At 39.7% G+C, this 18,436-nt stretch overlaps 1 protein-coding gene across 7 annotated transcripts in view; it reads left to right on the forward strand.

Annotated features, from left to right (window-relative positions):
* The window catches only part of REC114 (REC114 meiotic recombination protein), a 1,622,368-nt gene that overhangs the window by 1,319,813 nt on the left and 284,119 nt on the right, over window positions 1-18,436 (forward strand). The window contains exon 6 of one of the 7 annotated variants that reach the window (XM_078685057.1): window positions 1,812-1,877. The exons of the other annotated variants lie outside the window; for them this stretch is intronic. Within the exon in view, the coding sequence (XP_078541183.1) occupies window positions 1,812-1,868 (57 nt within the window). The 3' untranslated portion in view covers window positions 1,869-1,877. The remainder of the gene's footprint in view (window positions 1-1,811; window positions 1,878-18,436) is intronic. 7 annotated transcript variants of the gene reach the window in all.

Raw genomic sequence — 18,436 nt, forward strand, 5'->3', positions numbered from 1 at the left:
GGATTTGTTCAGAACCACAGGATCTAGAAGCACAAATGAAGATCCAAGCCAGGAAATATGAAGAATGCGGGTATCCTCAAGAAATAATTGAACAGGCGAGTACACGGATTCAGACAATGGATCGCAAGAATTTGCTTAGACAGAAATTCAAGGAGGGAAAGGAGAGACATGTGTTTGTATCCAAATTCAGTACAAGTACACAGAAGATCAAAAATATCATAAATAGGCATTGGGTGCTTTTAGAAAATGAAACGGATTTCCAAGGATTGTTCAACGTTAGACCATTAATTGCCTTCACAAGGTCAAAAAACCTAAAAGAAATTTTGAAATCTCCTTCCAGAAAAACAGATTCCACATTATATAGAGGAATGAGGAAATGCACCAATTGTGTACATTGTAATAATGTTATTGTAGGAGGAAGCCTACATCATCCCTTATCTGGCAAAGAGATTAAATTATATCACAATACTGACTGCAATTCTAGCAAGTTGATTTACTACATTAAATGTCCCTGCGGGAAATTATACGTAGGTAAGACAGAAAGTATGAATTTCCGAACATAAAAGTACTATTAGGAATAAAAACCCTGAAGAGTAGCTTAGCATCCCATTGGAATCAAGAAAGACACTCCATATCTCAGATACAATTTTCTGTTCTTGAACAAGTTTCTCATTCTGAGGGCACGGATCGTACCCGATCCCTCCTCCAGAGAGAAACATTCTGGATAAAAAAACTGGGTACCCAGGACCCGAAAGGGTTAAATGAAAGAATAGATTTTCTGTAAATGAGGCAATGTGGTTACTGTTTGATATGTGCACATGATTGAGAATTCAAACATTTTTGTGATTACTGTACAATGATTATTACATGTGTTTATTGAGAAGCAGTTCTTATTATTGTTTTTCCTAAATGCACGACCTTTTCCACACAACTATTCACTTTTTTATTTTATTTCTAGAGAGTTAGAACCCTTTGATAGTTTTTTGTCAGTTCTTTCTTAGTTTGACCACCTTCAAACATGGCGTTCCTATTTAGGATGGTTAGTATTTTGTTACGTAACCAGTGTTCGAGGAGGGATTCATTGTGGCCCCGTATTGTGCAGATGCAGGTCTTGAATGTAACAGATTGAGAGTGAGGATCTGTGTTTCACACTTTGTTCGCAATCGTGTTTACCCTTTTAAGATGGCGGCAGTAGTTAGTCCGTCGTTTGTTTCCTCTAAAAATGTGAACCGAGTTTCAGAAACAGTGAGGAGAATCGCGGAAGAGAGTAAGGAAGCGAGGTTTTGATTGAATGAGCAGGAATCTTCAATTGTGAGTATAACGTTGCGGAGAGTGTGTACACGGACTTGTTTTGCGGGGAGATATCTGATACTAAGGTTTTGGCACGCTTGTGTTTTATGCAGGCAAAGTAATTAGTCTGAATAGACCTTCGAGGGAGATCGGCATTTTGGAACATTGTGAGTGAAAGAGGGCGTTGTCTAGGATCGGTAAGATCATAGTTGGTATACTGGTGTATTTGAGAGTTCATGTGAAGAGAGCAACTGTTGACACACGTTGGTCTTTTTGCAGAATACATAGAAATCTTTTCGTTTTGAGGAACAAGTAAGCATCAGCATGTTTTTTTCCCATGTTCTTTTGAGCACTAAGGTGTGGAAAAGGTTTTTTTTTCTTTTTTTTTTCGTTATATGCCCAGCATGGAATTATAAACATAGTAATACACCATTCAGATTCACTATCATTGTAAATACTGTTTTTTGAATCCTTCAGCATGGAGAGGTTGCTGATGATTGTGTTGCATTGTTGTTTTTTAGATGAAAAAGGCTCCCGATGAAGGGTCTTGTAAGACCCGAAATGCATTGAGCACTTAAAAGAAACACGTAAGAAATTGTGGAAATTAATCCTTTAACGAAAAAAATGTGTGAAAGAGTAATGTGACTATATTTTCATGATTAAGTACTGTTTTTGTGATGATTTATGTTAAAAACTTACATTTTGGTGTCGAAACAAAACACAAAGAATGTGTAATTTTTAGAATTTTGAGAAATTTGTGTTACATCAGAAAGGGATATACCTATTGCTCCAGTGCGTGGGGGTCGGGACCTTGGGTCTCGAGATAGGGAGGTTCAAAATAAGGCACGGGAAAGACAACCGCGCTACCCCTGCAGCACGCAGATGAAAGTTAAGTAGATTGACTACAAAGTTCAATATTGAGAATAAATAGGAAGAAAGGAGTGCATCTCCGTTAAATTTTTAAGTTTAATTTCTTTGTCTTCAAGGAGATAGCAACCCAAACATGGCCTTAGACGCCATCACAAATATGACTGAAAACAGAGCTAACACACTTGCATACACTTCAGATCAAGCGACCGATATATATGCCTTGATTCATGAAGTTAAAACATCCAATGTACAAGGCAATACAGTACTACAGCAACTAAAACAGCTGGAGTTTTTAGTAAAAAGAGAGCTGAGCCAAAAACTGCATGCTAGCACACTGATACAGTACCACAGAGCAAAACGCATACCTCGAGGCCTAAGAATGTCTATAAAACCTATGTTGTACAAATTTCATTTAAACAAAGACTTTATGGAAAAATGGTATTCCATACTAAACAAGTGCTCTTTAGACTTGATTCTATTGCTGATGGAAGAATTAGCCAGAGTCATCCAAGAATTAGCTATTGAAATAGAGGAAATCAAACAGAATTTGGAAGAAAGGATGGACAAGAAAGATTGGGACAACAAGTTGGAGGAACTGAACGCACGTCTTGAAAAACACACTAAAGAACTACAGGAAGGAAAGCTTCGTAAATAAAACGAGACACACTGGACTACAAACTTAACGAGGTGTATACGTGGGCGGAAGTTTACGCCCAAAGGCGTAGCTATCCCAAAAAGAAAATGACCACCACCACATCAGAGGAGAGCAGTGTATCCAACTCTGAAATGAGTGCAAGTAGACCACCAGTTCAATCACAAACAGGAGATAAATCTCGAATGAAAGAAACAGCTACTAAAAGTGGAGAAGGAGCTTCTGGCTCCAAGGATTTTTTATCACAGGCAACGGATGCCAGTCAAACACCAAGTTCAACAAAAGGACCAGAAAAACAAGGAGAAGCATCCGTAAAAGGAAGACTGAGAATTCAGAGGTAAATTTAGTGGTGTACATTTCAAAGAAAGAACTTACGATTCAGCAGATGAACATCCTTAACAAAGGTTTAAGTTTTGTGCCAACATATAATACAGATATTCTAGAGACGGAGGTTGCATTTTACAAATTTATGAGGATTCTTCGCCTTAAACATTTTTTCAACAATGTAGTACCACAACAACCAGAAAAGATACAACCAGAATTTTTGGAATTTAAACCCAAATCAAAGTTCCAAGCACCATCATCACACAAAGTATTAGATGCCTTTGAGAATACAGTTGTGCGAGATCTTCAAAAATTGAATATGCAGAGGTCTTCCAAAAAGAACTTGTCATTTCAAGACAGGAGGATTCTGTCAACTCTCCAAAATGATGAGGAATTAATGATATAAAAAGCTGATAAAGGAGGGGCTATTGTAGTGATGAAAGCTTCTTTATACACCAACAAAGTTAATGAACATGTTCTTGATGAAAACACCTATTTACGATTGGAGGCTGACCCAATCATGGATCTAAAAAGAACATTAGGAGAGATTTTGGACATGGCCTTTGAAGCAGGTCACATCACGACTTCCACCCGCCAGTTTTTGACAGTTGAATTTCCAAGACAACCGAAGCTGTATATGCTTCCTAAGATACACAAAGATCTATACAATCCACCAATGAGGCCCATAGTTACAGGATGTGGAACAATTTTCGAACCCTTAGGCCAATACATAGACCCTTTTTTACAGCTATTTGTGCAGAAGTGGTGGTCTTACGTCAAGGACACCACTGATTTTCTCAACAAGATCGGAGATATTTCCTTTGCAGAGAATATGTTGTTGTGTACAGTAGATGTTAAGTCACTGTACACCTCTATTCCACACCAAGCAGGTATAGAAGCAGTAGAATGGGCGTTACTGCAGCAACCAGACATCAGGGCAGATAAAGTATTTATCTTAGAGATTTTACATTTTTGTCTCTACCATAGTTATTTTTACTGGGACAACCAATTTTTTCTTCAACAGAAGGGTACTTCAATGGGCTTTGCCGGGGCGCCGGCGTACGCCAATACTTTTATGGCCAAATTCGAGTCAGACTATATCTTCAAAGATCAGGAATGGAAAGCATGTTTAAAAATGTTCTGCAGGTTTATTGATGATATTTTCATTTTATAGACTGGGAGTAAAAAAGATCTTGAAAGGAAGTTGTTTCAACTTAACAGATACGATGAGAACATTCAATAAACCCACACCATAAGTGAGACACAAATAGCGTTTATGGACGTCCAGATAAACTTGGTGAATCAGCAGATAGTGACATTGGTCTACAGAAAACAAACAGACGTGAACAACGCGTTACAATTTCAAAGTTTTCACCCAACTAATTTGAAAAAGAACCTCCCTTTCTCGCAATTTATGAGACTTAAAAGGATTTGTTCAGAAACACAGGATCTAGAAGCACAAATGAAGATCCAAGCCAGGAAATATGAAGAATGAGGGTATCCTCAAGAAATAATTGAACAGGCGAGTACACGGATTCAGACAATGGATCGCAAGAATTTGCTTAGACAGAAATTCAAGGAGGCAAAGGAGAGACATGTGTTTGTATCCAAATTCAGTACAAGTACACAGAAGATCAAAAATATCATAAATAGGCATTGGGTGCTTTTAGAAAATGAAACGGATTTCCAAGGATTGTTCAACGTTAGACCATTATTTGCCTTCACAAGGTCAAAAAACCTAAAAGAAATTTTGAAATCTCCTTCCAGAAAAACAGATTCCACATTATATAGAGGAATGAGGAAATGCACCAATTGTGTACATTGTAATAATGTTATTGTAGGAGGAAGCCTACATCATCCCTTATCTGGCAAAGAGATTAAATTATATCACAATACTGACTGCAATTCTAGCAACTTGATTTACTACATTAAATGTCCCTGCGGGAAATTATACGTAGGTAAGACAGAAAGTATGAATTTCCGAACATAAAAGTACTATTAGGAATAAAAACATGAAGAGTAGCTTAGCATCCCATTGGAATCAAGAAAGACACTCCATATCTCAGATACAATTTTCTGTTCTTGAACAAGTTTCTCATTCTGAGGGCACGGATCGTACCTGATCCCTCCTCCAGCGAGAAACATTCTGGATAAAAAAACTGGGTACCCAGGACCCGAAAGGGTTAAATGAAAGAATAGATTTTCTGTAAATGAGGCAATGTGGTTACTGTTTGATATGTGCACATGATTGAGAAATCAAACATTTTTGTGATTACTTTACAATGATTATTACATGTGTTTATTGAGAAACAGTTCTTATTATTGTTTTTCCTAAATGCACGACCTTTTCCACACAACTATTCACTTTTTTATTTTATTTCTAGAGAGTTAGAACCCTTTGATAGTTTTTTGTCAGTTCTTTCTTAGTTTGACCACCTTCAAACATGGCGTTCCTATTCAGGATGGTTAGTATTTTGTTACGTAACCAGTGTTCGAGGAGGGATTCATTGTGGCCCCGTATTGTGCAGATGCAGGTCTTGAATGTAACAGATTGAGAGTGAGGATCTGTGTATCACACTTTGTTCGCGATCGTGTTTACCCTTTTAAGATGGCGGCAGTAGTTAGTCCGTCGTTTGTTTCCTCTAAACATATGAACCGAGTTTCAGAAACAGTGAGGAGAATCGCGGAAGAGAGTAAGGAAGCGAGGTTTTGATTGAACGAGCAGGAATCTTCAATTGTGAGTATAACGTTGCGGAGAGTGTGTACACGGACTTGTTTTGCGGGGAGATATCTGATACTAAGGTTTGGGCACGCTTGTGTTTTATGCAGGCAAAGTAATTAGTCTGAATAGACCTTCGAGGGAGATCGGCATTTTGGAACATTGTGAGTGAAAGTGGTGTTGTCTAGGATCGATAAGATCATAGTTGGTATACTGGTGTATTTGAGAGTTCATGTGAAGAGAGCAACTGTTGACACACGTTGGTCTTTTTTCAGAACACATAGAAATCTTTTCGTTGTGAGGAACAAGTAAGCATCAGCATGTTTTTTTCCCATGTTCTTTTGAGCACTAAGGTGTGGAAAAGGTTTTTTTTTTTCTTTTTTTCGTTATATCCCCAGCATGGAATTATAAACATAGTAATACACCATTCAGATTCACTATCATTGTAAATACTGTTTTTTGAATCCTTCAGCATGGAGAGGTTGCTGATATTTGTGTTGCATTGTTGTTTTTTAGATGAAAAAGGCTCCCGATGAAGGGTCTTGTAAGACCCAAAATGCATTGAGCACTTAAAAGAAACACGGAAGAAATTGTGGAAATTAATCCTTTAACGAAAAAAATGTGTGAAATGTAATGTGACAATATTTTCATGATTAAGTACTGTTTTTGTGATGATTTATGTTAAAAACTTACATTTTGGTGTCGAAATAAAACACAAAGAATGTGTAATTTTTAGAATTTTGAGAAATTTGTGTTACATCAGAAAGGTATATACCTATTGCTCCAGTGCGTGGGGGTCGGGACCTTGGGTCTCGAGATAGGGTGGTTCAAAATAAGGCACGGGAAAGACAAGCTCGCTACCCCTGCAGCACGCAGATGAAAGTTAAGTAGATTGACTAAAAAGTTCAATATTGAGAATAAATAGGAAGAAAGGAGTGGATCTCCGTTAAATTTTTAAGTTTAATTTCTTTGTCTTCAAGGAGATAGCAACCCAAACATGGCCTTCGACGCCATCACAAATATGACTGAAAACAGAGCTAACACACTTGCATACACTTCAGATCAAGCGACCGATATATATGCCTTGATTCATGAAGTTAAAACATCCAATGTACAAGGCAATACAGTACTACAGCAACTAAAACAGCTGTAGTTTTTAGTAAAAAGAGAGCTGAGCCAAAAACTGCATGCTAGCACACTGATACAGTACCACAGAGCAAAACGCATACCTCGAGGCCTAAGAATGTCTATAAAACCTATGTTGTACACATTTCATTTAAACAAAGACTTTATGGAAAAATGGTATTCCATACTAAACAAGTGCTCTTTAGACTTGATTCTATTGCTGGTGGAAGAATTAGCCAGAGTCATCCAAGAATTAGCTATTGAAATAGCAGATATTTGGAAGAAAGGATGGACAAGAAAGATTGGGACAACGAGTTGGAGGAACTGAACGCACGTCTTGAAAAACACACTAAAGAACTACAGGAAGGAAAGCTTCGTAAATATAAACGAGACACACTGGACTACAAACTTAACGAGGTGTATACGTGGGCGGAAGTTTACGCCCAAAGGCGTAGCTATCCCAAAAAGAAAATGACCACCACCACATCAGAGGAGAGCAGTGTATCCGACTCTGAAATTAGTGCAAGTAGACCACCAGTTCAATCACAAACAGGAGATAAATCTCGAATGAAAGAAACAGCTACTAAAAGTGGAGAAGGAGCATCTGGCTCCAAGGATTTTTTATCACAGGCAACGGATGCCAGTCAAACACCAAGTTCAACAAAAGGACCAGAAAAACAAGGAGAAGCATCCGTAAAAGGAAGACTGAGAAGTCAGAGGTAAATTTAGTGGTGTACATTTCAAAGAAAGAACTTACGATTCAGCAGATGAACATCCTTAACAAAGGTTTAAGTTTTGTGCCAACATATAATACAGATATTCTAGAGACGGAGGTTGCATTTTACAAATTTATGAGGATTCTTCGCCTTAAACATTTTTTCAACAATGTAGTACCACAACAACCAGAAAAGATACAACCAGAATTTTGGGAATTTAAACCCAAATCAAAGTTCCAAGCCCCATCATCACACAAAGTATTAGATGCCTTTGAGAATACAGTTGTGCGAGATCTTCAAAAATTGAATATGCAGAGGTCTTCCAAAAAGAACTTGTCATTTCAAGACAGGAGGATTCTGTCAACTCTCCAAAATGATGAGGAATTAATGATATAAAAAGCTGATAAAGGAGGGGCTATTGTAGTGATGAAAGCTTCTTTATACACCAACAAAGTTAATGAACATGTTCTTGATGAAAACACCTATTTACGATTGGAGGCTGACCCAATCATGGATCTAAAAAGAACATTAGGAGAGATTTTGGACATGGCCTTTGAAGCAGGTCTCATCACGACTTCCACCTGCCAGTTTTTGACAGTTGAATTTCCAAGACAACCGAAGCTGTATATGCTTCCTAAGATACACAAAGATCTATACAATCCACCAATGAGGCCCATAGTTACAGGATGTGGAACAATTTTTGAACCCTTAGGCCAGTACATAGACCCTTTTTTACAGCCATTTGTGCAGAAGTGGTGGTCTTACGTCAAGGACACCACTGATTTTCTCAACAAGATCGGAGATATTTCCTTTGCAGAGAATATGTTGTTGTGTACAGTAGATGTTAAGTCACTGTACACCTCTATTCCACACCAAGCAGGTATAGAAGCAGTAGAATGGGTGTTACTGCAGCAACCAGACATCAGGGCAGATAAAGTATTTATCTTAGAGATTTTACATTTTTGTCTCTACCATAGTTATTTTTACTGGGACAACCAATTTTTTCTTCAACAGAAGGGTACTTCAATGGGCTTTGCCGAGGCGCCGGCGTACGCCAATACTTTTATGGACAAATTCGAGTCAGACTATATCTTCAAAGATCAGGAATGGAAAGCATGTTTAAAAATGTTCTGCAGGTTTATTGATGATATTTTCATTATATAGACTGGGAGTCAAAAAGATCTTGAAAGGAAGTTGTTTCAACTTAACAGATACGATGAGAACATTCAATAAACCCACACCATAAGTGAGACACAAATAGCGTTTCTGGACGTCCAGATAAACTTGGTGAATCAGCAGATAGTGACATTGGTCTACAGAAAACAAACAGACGTGAACAACGCGTTACAATTTCAAAGTTTTCACCCACCTAATTTGAAAAAGAACCTCCCTTTCTCGCAATTTATGAGACTTAAAAGGATTTGTTCAGAACCACAGGATCTAGAAGCACAAATGAAGATCCAAGCCAGGAAATATGAAGAATGAGGGTATCCTCAAGAAATAATTGAACAGGCGAGTACACGGATTCAGACAATGGATCGCAAGAATTTGCTTAGACAGAAATTCAAGGAGGGAAAGGAGAGACATGTGTTTGTATCCAAATTCAGTACAAGTACACAGAAGATCAAAAATATCATAAATAGGCATTGGGTGCTTTTAGAAAATGAAACGGATTTCCAAGGATTGTTCAACGTTAGACCATTATTTGCCTTCACAAGGTCTAAAAACCTAAAAGAAATTTTGAAATCTCCTTCCAGAAAAACAGATTCCACATTATATAGAGGAATGAGGAAATGCACCAATTGTGTACATTGTAATAATGTTATTGTAGGAGGAAGCCTACATCATCCCTTATCTGGCAAAGAGATTAAATTATATCACAATACTGACTGCAATTCTAGCAACTTGATTTACTACATTAAATGTCCCTGCGGGAAATTATACGTAGGTAAGACAGAAAGTATGAATTTCCGAACATAAAAGTACTATTAGGAATAAAAACATGAAGAGTAGCTTAGCATCCCATTGGAATCAAGAAAGACACTCCATATCTCAGATACAATTTTCTGTTCTTGAACAAGTTTCTCATTCTGTGGGCACGGATCGTACCCGATCCCTCCTCCAGAGAGAAACATTCTGGATAAAAAAACTGGGTACCCAGGACCCGAAAGGGTTAAATGAAAGAATAGATTTTCTGTAAATGAGGCAATGTGGTTACTGTTTGATATGTGCACATGATTGGGAATTCAAACATTTTTGTGATTACTGTACAATGATTATTATATGTGTTTATTGAGAAGCAGTTCTTATTATTGTTTTTCCTAAATGCACGACCTTTTCCACACAACTATTCACTTTTTTATTTTATTTCTAGAGAGTTAGAACCCTTTGATAGTTTTTTGTCAGTTCTTTCCTAGTTTGACCACCTTCAAACATGGCGTTCCTATTCAGGATGGTTAGTATTTTGTTACGTAACCAGTGTTCGAGGAGGGATTCATTGTGGCCCCGTATTATGCAGATGCAGGTCTTGAATGTAGCAGAGTGAGAGTGAGGATCTGTGTTTCACACTTTGTTCGCGATCGTGTTTACCCTTTTAAGATGGCGGCCGTAGTTAGTCTGTCGTTTGTTTCCTCTAAACATATGAACCGAGTTTCAGAAACAGTGAGGAGAATCGCGGAAGAGAGTAAGGAAGCGAGGTTTTGATTGAATGAGCAGGAATCTTCAATTGTGAGTATAACGTTGCGGAGAGTGTGTACACGGACTTGTTTTGCGGGGAGATATCTGATACTAAGGTTTTGGCACGCTTGTGTTTTATGCAGGCAAAGTAATTAGTCTGAATAGACCATCGAGGGAGATCGGCATTTTGGAACATTGTGAGTGAAAGAGGGCGTTGTCTAGGATCGGTAAGATCATAGTTGGTTTACTGGTGTATTTGAGAGTTCATGTGAAGAGAGCAACTGTTGACACACGTTGGTCTTTTTTCAGAATACATAGAAATCTTTTCGTTGTGAGGAACAAGTAAGCATCAGCATGTTTTTTTCCCATGTTCTTTTGAGCACTAAGGTGTGGAAAAGGGTTTTTTTTTGTTTTGTTATATCTACAGCATGGAATTATAAACATAGTAATACACCATTCAGATTCACTATCATTGTAAATACTGTTTTTTGAATCCTTCAGCATGGAGAGGTTGCTGATGATTGTGTTGCATTGTTGTTTTTTAGATGAAAAAGGCTCCCGATGAAGGGTCTTGTAAGACCCGAAATGCATTGAGCACTTAAAAGAAACACAGAAGAAATTGTGGAAATTAATCCTTTAACGAAAAAAATGTGTGAAATGTAATGTGACTATATTTTCATGATTAAGTACTGTTTTTGTGATGATTTATGTTAAAAACTTACATTTTGGTGTCGAAATAAAACACAAAGAATGTGTAATTTTTAGAATTTTGAGAAATTTGTGTTACATCAGAAAGGTATATACCTATAGCTCCAGTGCATAGGGGTCGGGACCTTGGGTCTCGAGATAGGGAGGTTCTTGATTTTTCTCTCCCATCACAAAACTTTGCTATCAATGCCCAATACTTCCTAGTATCCCAAGATAAAGCCACTTCTCGTAAGCTAACCCATTTTTCATCTTCAGCAATCCCCCGATATGATGCTATTTTCCTTTTCCGAACCTGTTTTAGCCTATATATCTCTCTCTGCCTTAGTAACCTGGGCTCTCTAAATTGGTCTCTAATTAAACCATTAATCTCCTTGTTCAATTTTTTAATTTCCCATGGAATTATTACTATTGGGGGAACTCTCGTACCTTGCTTATTCCTTCCTAATGTTCTAATTGCTTCCAAAACCCTCTCATACCTCAGATTCGGTGTCTCTGAACTTGGGCTAAAAGCAATATTCTTAAAAACCCTCTTAAAGTTTGGAAGCGACTTATATGACCAACAAGTACGGCCATTATTTCGGGAATAAGTGACATTATCATTCCTCTGATTCCAGAGTTCAGGCTTCTCATTTTTTGTGACCATGCTTGCCACTAGAATGTTATGGTCACTCAACTTTGTAGTGAGTACCTTGAACTGTATACATGCATTGAACAATTGAAAGGAGACTGCCATATAATCAATTATAGAGTGGACATATGTCCAATTAAAGGTATAAGCTGCGGGAGTGTCCTCCGGGAATCTACCATTCAGAAGTACAAGGTCAAGATTCCTAAGATTTTGCAAAAGTAACAGGCCACGTTTATCAGATTTTAATTGGCCGGAAATACAGACTCTGGGATAGCCCAAACCTCTCCCAGGTCCGAGTTAGAGAAAGACAAGACTGCACTATTACATAGCTTGGTATTAAAATCCCCTACCATCATTATACGTGTGCATTCTTCAGTATTACCTAAACTTTGCACAAAGGTTCAAATGGAATCGACCAATGAATTAGACGCCCTCCCAGGGGGAATATACACATTTACCAATAATGGAGATCGCTTGCCCCAAGCTATCTTCTCCTATTTTCAGCTTTGCACCAATACAGCATTTTGAAGGAGGCTTATTGATCACAGGGTCCCATGCTATGTCACAACTGAGTAAGATGGCTAGGCCTCCACATGCATGCCCTTTTACAGATGTTTTTTGCTGTGCTTCAGTACACATATAAGTTCTCAAACTGTAACTCTTCCCCCGCCCACGTTTCCTGGAGGCAGATTATCTTGGGGTCTAATTCTGCTAAAGCTTTAAGCTTATAACTTGATTTTCCTAACCCCGCCACATTCCAGAATATGATGTTCCCCAAGTGACTACCCCCGCTCTATGGGCATTATGGTGGATGTTTTTGCCCCATTCAGAGCGCCTGCAACCCAGCTCCACTTTGCTACCTCATCCTCATTAGTACTAGGGACCCCCCGATCTTCAGGTGCTAAAATATTGATTTCTCGAACACCCGCGTTTCTACCTACTGTTATTTCTATATTCTTGTACTTAATGGGGGTATTTACACCCCCATACTCAGGGTAGCCATACCCTTGCGCCTGATACATTTTTCCACGGCATTCAGACGGAACACTGCAAGGGGCTACACTAGGGATCCCATCTATTCCTCTTTTCCTAAAACCGTTGGCATTTGCTAAACCAGTGCTGACACTACCCCTGATGAAAAAGTAGCTTTAGTGCTTGAGGGTGCACTCTTCCAGTCTAGGTGTACCAATTCAATATCTTTACTGGTGATTAACCCCAGATCCTCTATTTCGGTCAATATCTTAAGGAGGGCACTTCTATTCAATAACATTGGATCAGCTTCGAACAGGGAGCTAAAAGTTAAAACCCTACTAACTTGACCGGCACCTGGTCCAGTATTCCTCATTTGTTTGATACCTGGTTGTCCCAAGGATAAATCTCTTTCCAACTTACCCCCTTTACTGTTAACAGCCCCTTTACTGTTAACAGCCCTGGTCACTCCCCACCCCCCAACTATCCCCTGGTTGGACTCAGGCCTCATTGATGGCAGATCCTGCCCACCAGGGTGCCCTATGGCACCTCCAGTAGCTGTATTTGGATCTATTACAGGATCACCTAGATTATCCAGTATACTTCTTAATATAAGGTCACTGCTTATAATATGATTTAGCCCACTTTTTTCCTGACCCACTTGGTTCCATCGATCAACACTAAATTCAAGCTATTCGGCTGATTATCATTTTCCTGCCCATGTGTTTGACTCACATTCAGTGTAATTTGACCCAGAGACTTTATGTTCTTTTTGATAGATGGGGATGTGGACCTATTTACTATTTCACTTTCAGGATGGAACCGCAGTTTTTTCTGTTTACGTTTCGGGAAACGGCGATTCTTCATCGTACGGCCATTTTTATCGTTACCATCATTCACTATTGAGACTTCTGCCACAGGTACACTAACTGAGATGTTAGCAAATTCTTCAAGTACCTGAAAGCTTGATTTTTTTAGATTACTTTTTTTAAAAATTGGGTAAACGCGTAATGGGTCAGCAGCTGAGGATACCTTAGATTTTAAGTTTTCCCCTATTGTAGTGACCTGTGCACTCTCGTGAGGATTAGCTCGGAACGCACTTATAACTAAATTTCCTTCGAGAGTAGCACTTTCAGGACCCACAAACATTTCTTTTATTTCCCCCTCCAGTTTGTATCACTATTTTGCATCCCGTTGTGCAAGGGGCTACACTAGGGATCCCATCTATTCCTCTTTTCCTAAAACCGTTGGCATTTGCTAAACCAGTGCTGACACTACCCCTGATGAAAAAGTAGCTTTAGTGCTTGAGGGTGCACTCTTCCAGTCTAGGTGTACCAATTCAATATCTTTACTGGTGATTAACCCCAGATCCTCTATTTCGGTCAATATCTTAAGGAGGGCACTTCTATTCAATAACATTGGATCAGCTTCGAACAGGGAGCTAAAAGTTAAAACCCTACTAACTTGACCGGCACCTGGTCCAGTATTCCTCATTTGTTTGATACCTGGTTGTCCCAAGGATAAATCTCTTTCCAACTTACCCCCTTTACTGTTAACAGCCCCTTTACTGTTAACAGCCCTGGTCACTCCCCACCCCCCAACTATCCCCTGGTTGGACTCAGGCCTCATTGATGGCAGATCCTGCCCACCAGGGTGCCCTATGGCACCTCCAGTAGCTGTATTTGGATCTATTACAGGATCACCTAGATTATCCAGTATACTTCTTAATATAAGGTCACTGCTTATAATATGATTTAGCCCACTTTTTTCCTGACCCACTTGGTTCCATCGATCAACACTAAATTCAAGCTATTCGGCTGATTATCATTTTCCTGCCCATGTGTTTGACTCACATTCAGTGTAATTTGACCCAGAGACTTTATGTTCTTTTTGATAGATGGGGATGTGGACCTATTTACTATTTCACTTTCAGGATGGAACCGCAGTTTTTTCTGTTTACGTTTCGGGAAACGGCGATTCTTCATCGTACGGCCATTTTTATCGTTACCATCATTCACTATTGAGACTTCTGCCACAGGTACACTAACTGAGATGTTAGCAAATTCTTCAAGTACCTGAAAGCTTGATTTTTTTAGATTACTTTTTTTAAAAATTGGGTAAACGCGTAATGGGTCAGCAGCTGAGGATACCTTAGATTTTAAGTTTTCCCCTATTGTAGTGACCTGTGCACTCTCGTGAGGATTAGCTCGGAACGCACTTATAACTAAATTTCCTTCGAGAGTAGCACTTTCAGGACCCACAAACATTTCTTTTATTTCCCCCTCCAGTTTGTATCACTATTTTGCATCCCGTTGTGTATTTGACGTACTTGATTGGATACTAGAGGAGCCTTTTCTGGGTTCGTTAGGGCTGCTTAATCTGCTTACGGTCCTGAACCCCTACCAATATGGGCGAGAGAACTTCCAATATATGATCAGTATTTAATGTGCTTTTTTCCAACAGACATAAAATTGCGGAGAGTGTTCTTTCTAATGCGTAAAAAAGCTCCATAATCCCTCCCCGTCCAAGTATTCTCACTTATGTTCAAAAATTTCCCTGCCCCTTTATCACCCCCCTTTACCATTGAAACTCCTGATATTCTTTCAACAGAAAGATCTAATAAATCAGCAGCTTGCGATAAATTGGTAGGTGTACTGCTGTACATAGTAGGCGTACTGCTATAAATAGTAGGTAAATGCGTTTGAGCTCCTGTTGGAGCCGGATACACTTCTGAGTCACCTCTATTGAAGTACCTGACGGGGCAGTTGGAGCGATAGAGAAACAAATCTCAAATGTAGAGGAGAAGCTGAATAAAGAGTCGTCGGGTGCTAACGCCACTAGTGTAAATGACTCTACCTCCCAGGAATCTAATGGCGAAATTCGTATTGCGATCCCAAATGAAATAATAGCAGGATTACAAAATGAGTGTGTACAGAAGGGTTGTGATGAGATCTCTGTAAATAACATGGAAGGGACTGAATTTGCTTCCCACAAAAGAGCATGTGTATCGAAGAAATCAGCCCTCACTACATTACCCCCACTGATCCATGAAGCCCTGCCATCCCCAAACAATTCTAAGGCTAATAGCAGAGCGTGATAGGAAAGGAGGGCTCAGCCAAAAAGGCAGTTAGGAATAGTACAAAAGTGTGTCCAAAACTAAGTGGTAACCAATTTGTAAATAAAGGCAAAAAGAACACAGAATTGGGTGACATACTGAAATCCATTGCAGACCTAACCCTGTTTGTGAAAGAAGCTATAGCTACAATGGGGAACAGACTGGGTCAAACAGAGTCCAGCTTGGTTACTATATCTGGGCAACTAAAAGGCGCAAGCAGTAAGCAGGTTGTCCCAGATAGGGACAGCAATACAAAGCGTAGTCAGCCGATCACAGAGTGCTTGCCCACGATTGACACACAAGCAAATAGAGGGCAAAGAATTAGTTTGTCTATGACTGATAATCCCACGAAAATGGAATTTAGAAAATCTCCTCACCAGGCGCAAAGTAATATCTTGACTAACTTGAACCTTCCCCCGGCAGCAGCCCTGTATACCTTGATATTAGCTAACGTCCCCTTATCAGACGAGGGAGACAGTGAAAATTGGAAATCACTAAGAAATAAAGCCATACACTTTCTAGGACCCAAGACGTGTTTAACGCAAGAGATGTTTCATTCATTTAAAATGGTGAGACGTGGGAGGTGGCTTGGCCCGAGTAAAAAGTCATTAGAAGGGGATTGTGTAGTCTTATCACTAGCCTCTCCTGCCCTAGTACAAGAACTCTTGAATCGGGCTGGTACCAATAGTAGGTGGGTCGAGGGGATAAACGTGCTCCCGCTTGGATTTTTCTATCAACCCAAGATGATCCACAAGAGGTCCATTCCCTTAACCTGTCACCCTTTCAATAATACTCTGAGATATAATCTGTAAGTCTACAATAGGTTTGGACCCCTACATTCGTTAGAGGATGTGGATTGACAAACACTAGACAGGGCGTCTAGAAAATGTAAAATCACTAGCGGCCGCACAGCCCTACAAAGTCTAGGAGATAGAGCATCTGCAGGGGAAAATATGAGTAACGAAGCTGTGGTACACACCATTTCCCCCACAGATGCAGTTCTTCCTTTAACGCCCGATGGAGGCGAAACCCGGAGTATGGCTGTGGCATCGCAGAGAGTTATCTGTCAATTAAATACGTTGCTGCAATTTGATTCATTACCTTGTGGAAGACACGAGAGCAATGACCAGGCCCCAGGGGATATAAGAAAGGGGGCTGGGAGGGCCGCCCCAAGTGGAACCCAACCCATGTACGTCGAGGGGCGGGTGAGGGTAGCCTTTTGGAATATATCTGGGCTTCAATCAAAGATTAATAACCCTATCTGGGAAATTTTTTGGGGAACTTTGACATCATCTGTCTCCAGGAGACTTGGACATTGGAGGAAATACATTTTGACGGCTTCAAAACATTCCATGTTCAAGCGGATCGCTCGAGTCGTGGGAGGCACAAAGGAGGGATTTGTGTGTACATTACTAATCTTCTGGGGTCTGTGTGGATAAAAACTGTAAAATCGTCAAGTTATTATCAAATTGTAGTCATCAAAGTGTCTGCAATGGTTGAGCTAGTGATCATTAACATGTACAACAAACTGGATAAGGGCTCCATTACTGTTATGACTCACAAAATTAATGAGGAACTTGAGAGGATAAGTGATCTGTCGGGGAAGGATTCCATTATTTTATGGGGTGGCGATTTCAATAATAACATCTGCTCTTACCCCTCGTGCAGCCATAGGGACCTGGAGAATGAGGACCTGGGCCAACAGGACCATTTTACACACTCTAACGGGGGTGACGCCTTTAATGAAGTCATGGCAACACATAATTTAGGCTTTGTAAATAAGCTGTGCTCTCCACCAGTTGAATTTAGTCCCACGTTTATGGGCGGAGGCCATAACACTTTGATTGATTTTATAATTTTTTCAAACTGCTATGCAACACGGGTGGCGGACTTTGTTACACATTCAATTGGGATCAGTGACCACCTCCCGCTTAGTGTTAATATATCACTCCCCCATAATAGTGCTAGCCCTCTGGTTGAGACTTTAGCTTGGACCCAAGGGTGCGTGCTGGAACGCCACAATGGCAACACACTAAGTTGGGCCAAGAGTGACCCAGAGGCCACAAATTTGAAAATAATGACACAGGCAAAAATTCCAATAATGAATTGCCTCCATGAAGAGTCATCCCACTCAGAAATATTGTGCTCCTTTTCTGATATTACTAAGATCATACAAAAAAATTTGAACCGTCCATGTAGAAACCTTAAAAACGGCAAAAATGCTTGGTTCGATACCAATTGCACTAAAGACCCATTTCCTCCTAAAAATGTCCCTCCAATGAACTCCGAGGGACAGTGAGGAAGTGAGGGGGAGATAGAAGGCTTATAATCTAGCAAGAAATAGGCGCAAGAGGGAAATCAAGGAACAGGCCTGGTCCAACGTATATGAAGCCTCGATAAGGAAGGATTGCTCCCTTTTTTGGGGAGCTGTCAAGGCACCTTTTTTTAGGACGGGGGAGGGAGCTAGAATTGAGGAAGCAATTGCTGAAGACTTATGGTTAGACTTCTTCTCCGAGGTGTAAATTCCAGGGGGAAAGGATAAAATAGTAACTATGGATGATGACCCCCAAGAGGAGCCAATAAAATTTTCACCAATTGATATCTACATCACAAATGAAGAAGTACTGGCAGCAATAAACGATAG

The sequence above is a fragment of the Lissotriton helveticus genome, chromosome 3_2 (assembly GCF_964261635.1).
Source record: "Lissotriton helveticus chromosome 3_2, aLisHel1.1, whole genome shotgun sequence".
In the NCBI taxonomy this organism is placed as follows: Eukaryota; Metazoa; Chordata; class Amphibia; order Caudata; family Salamandridae; genus Lissotriton; species Lissotriton helveticus.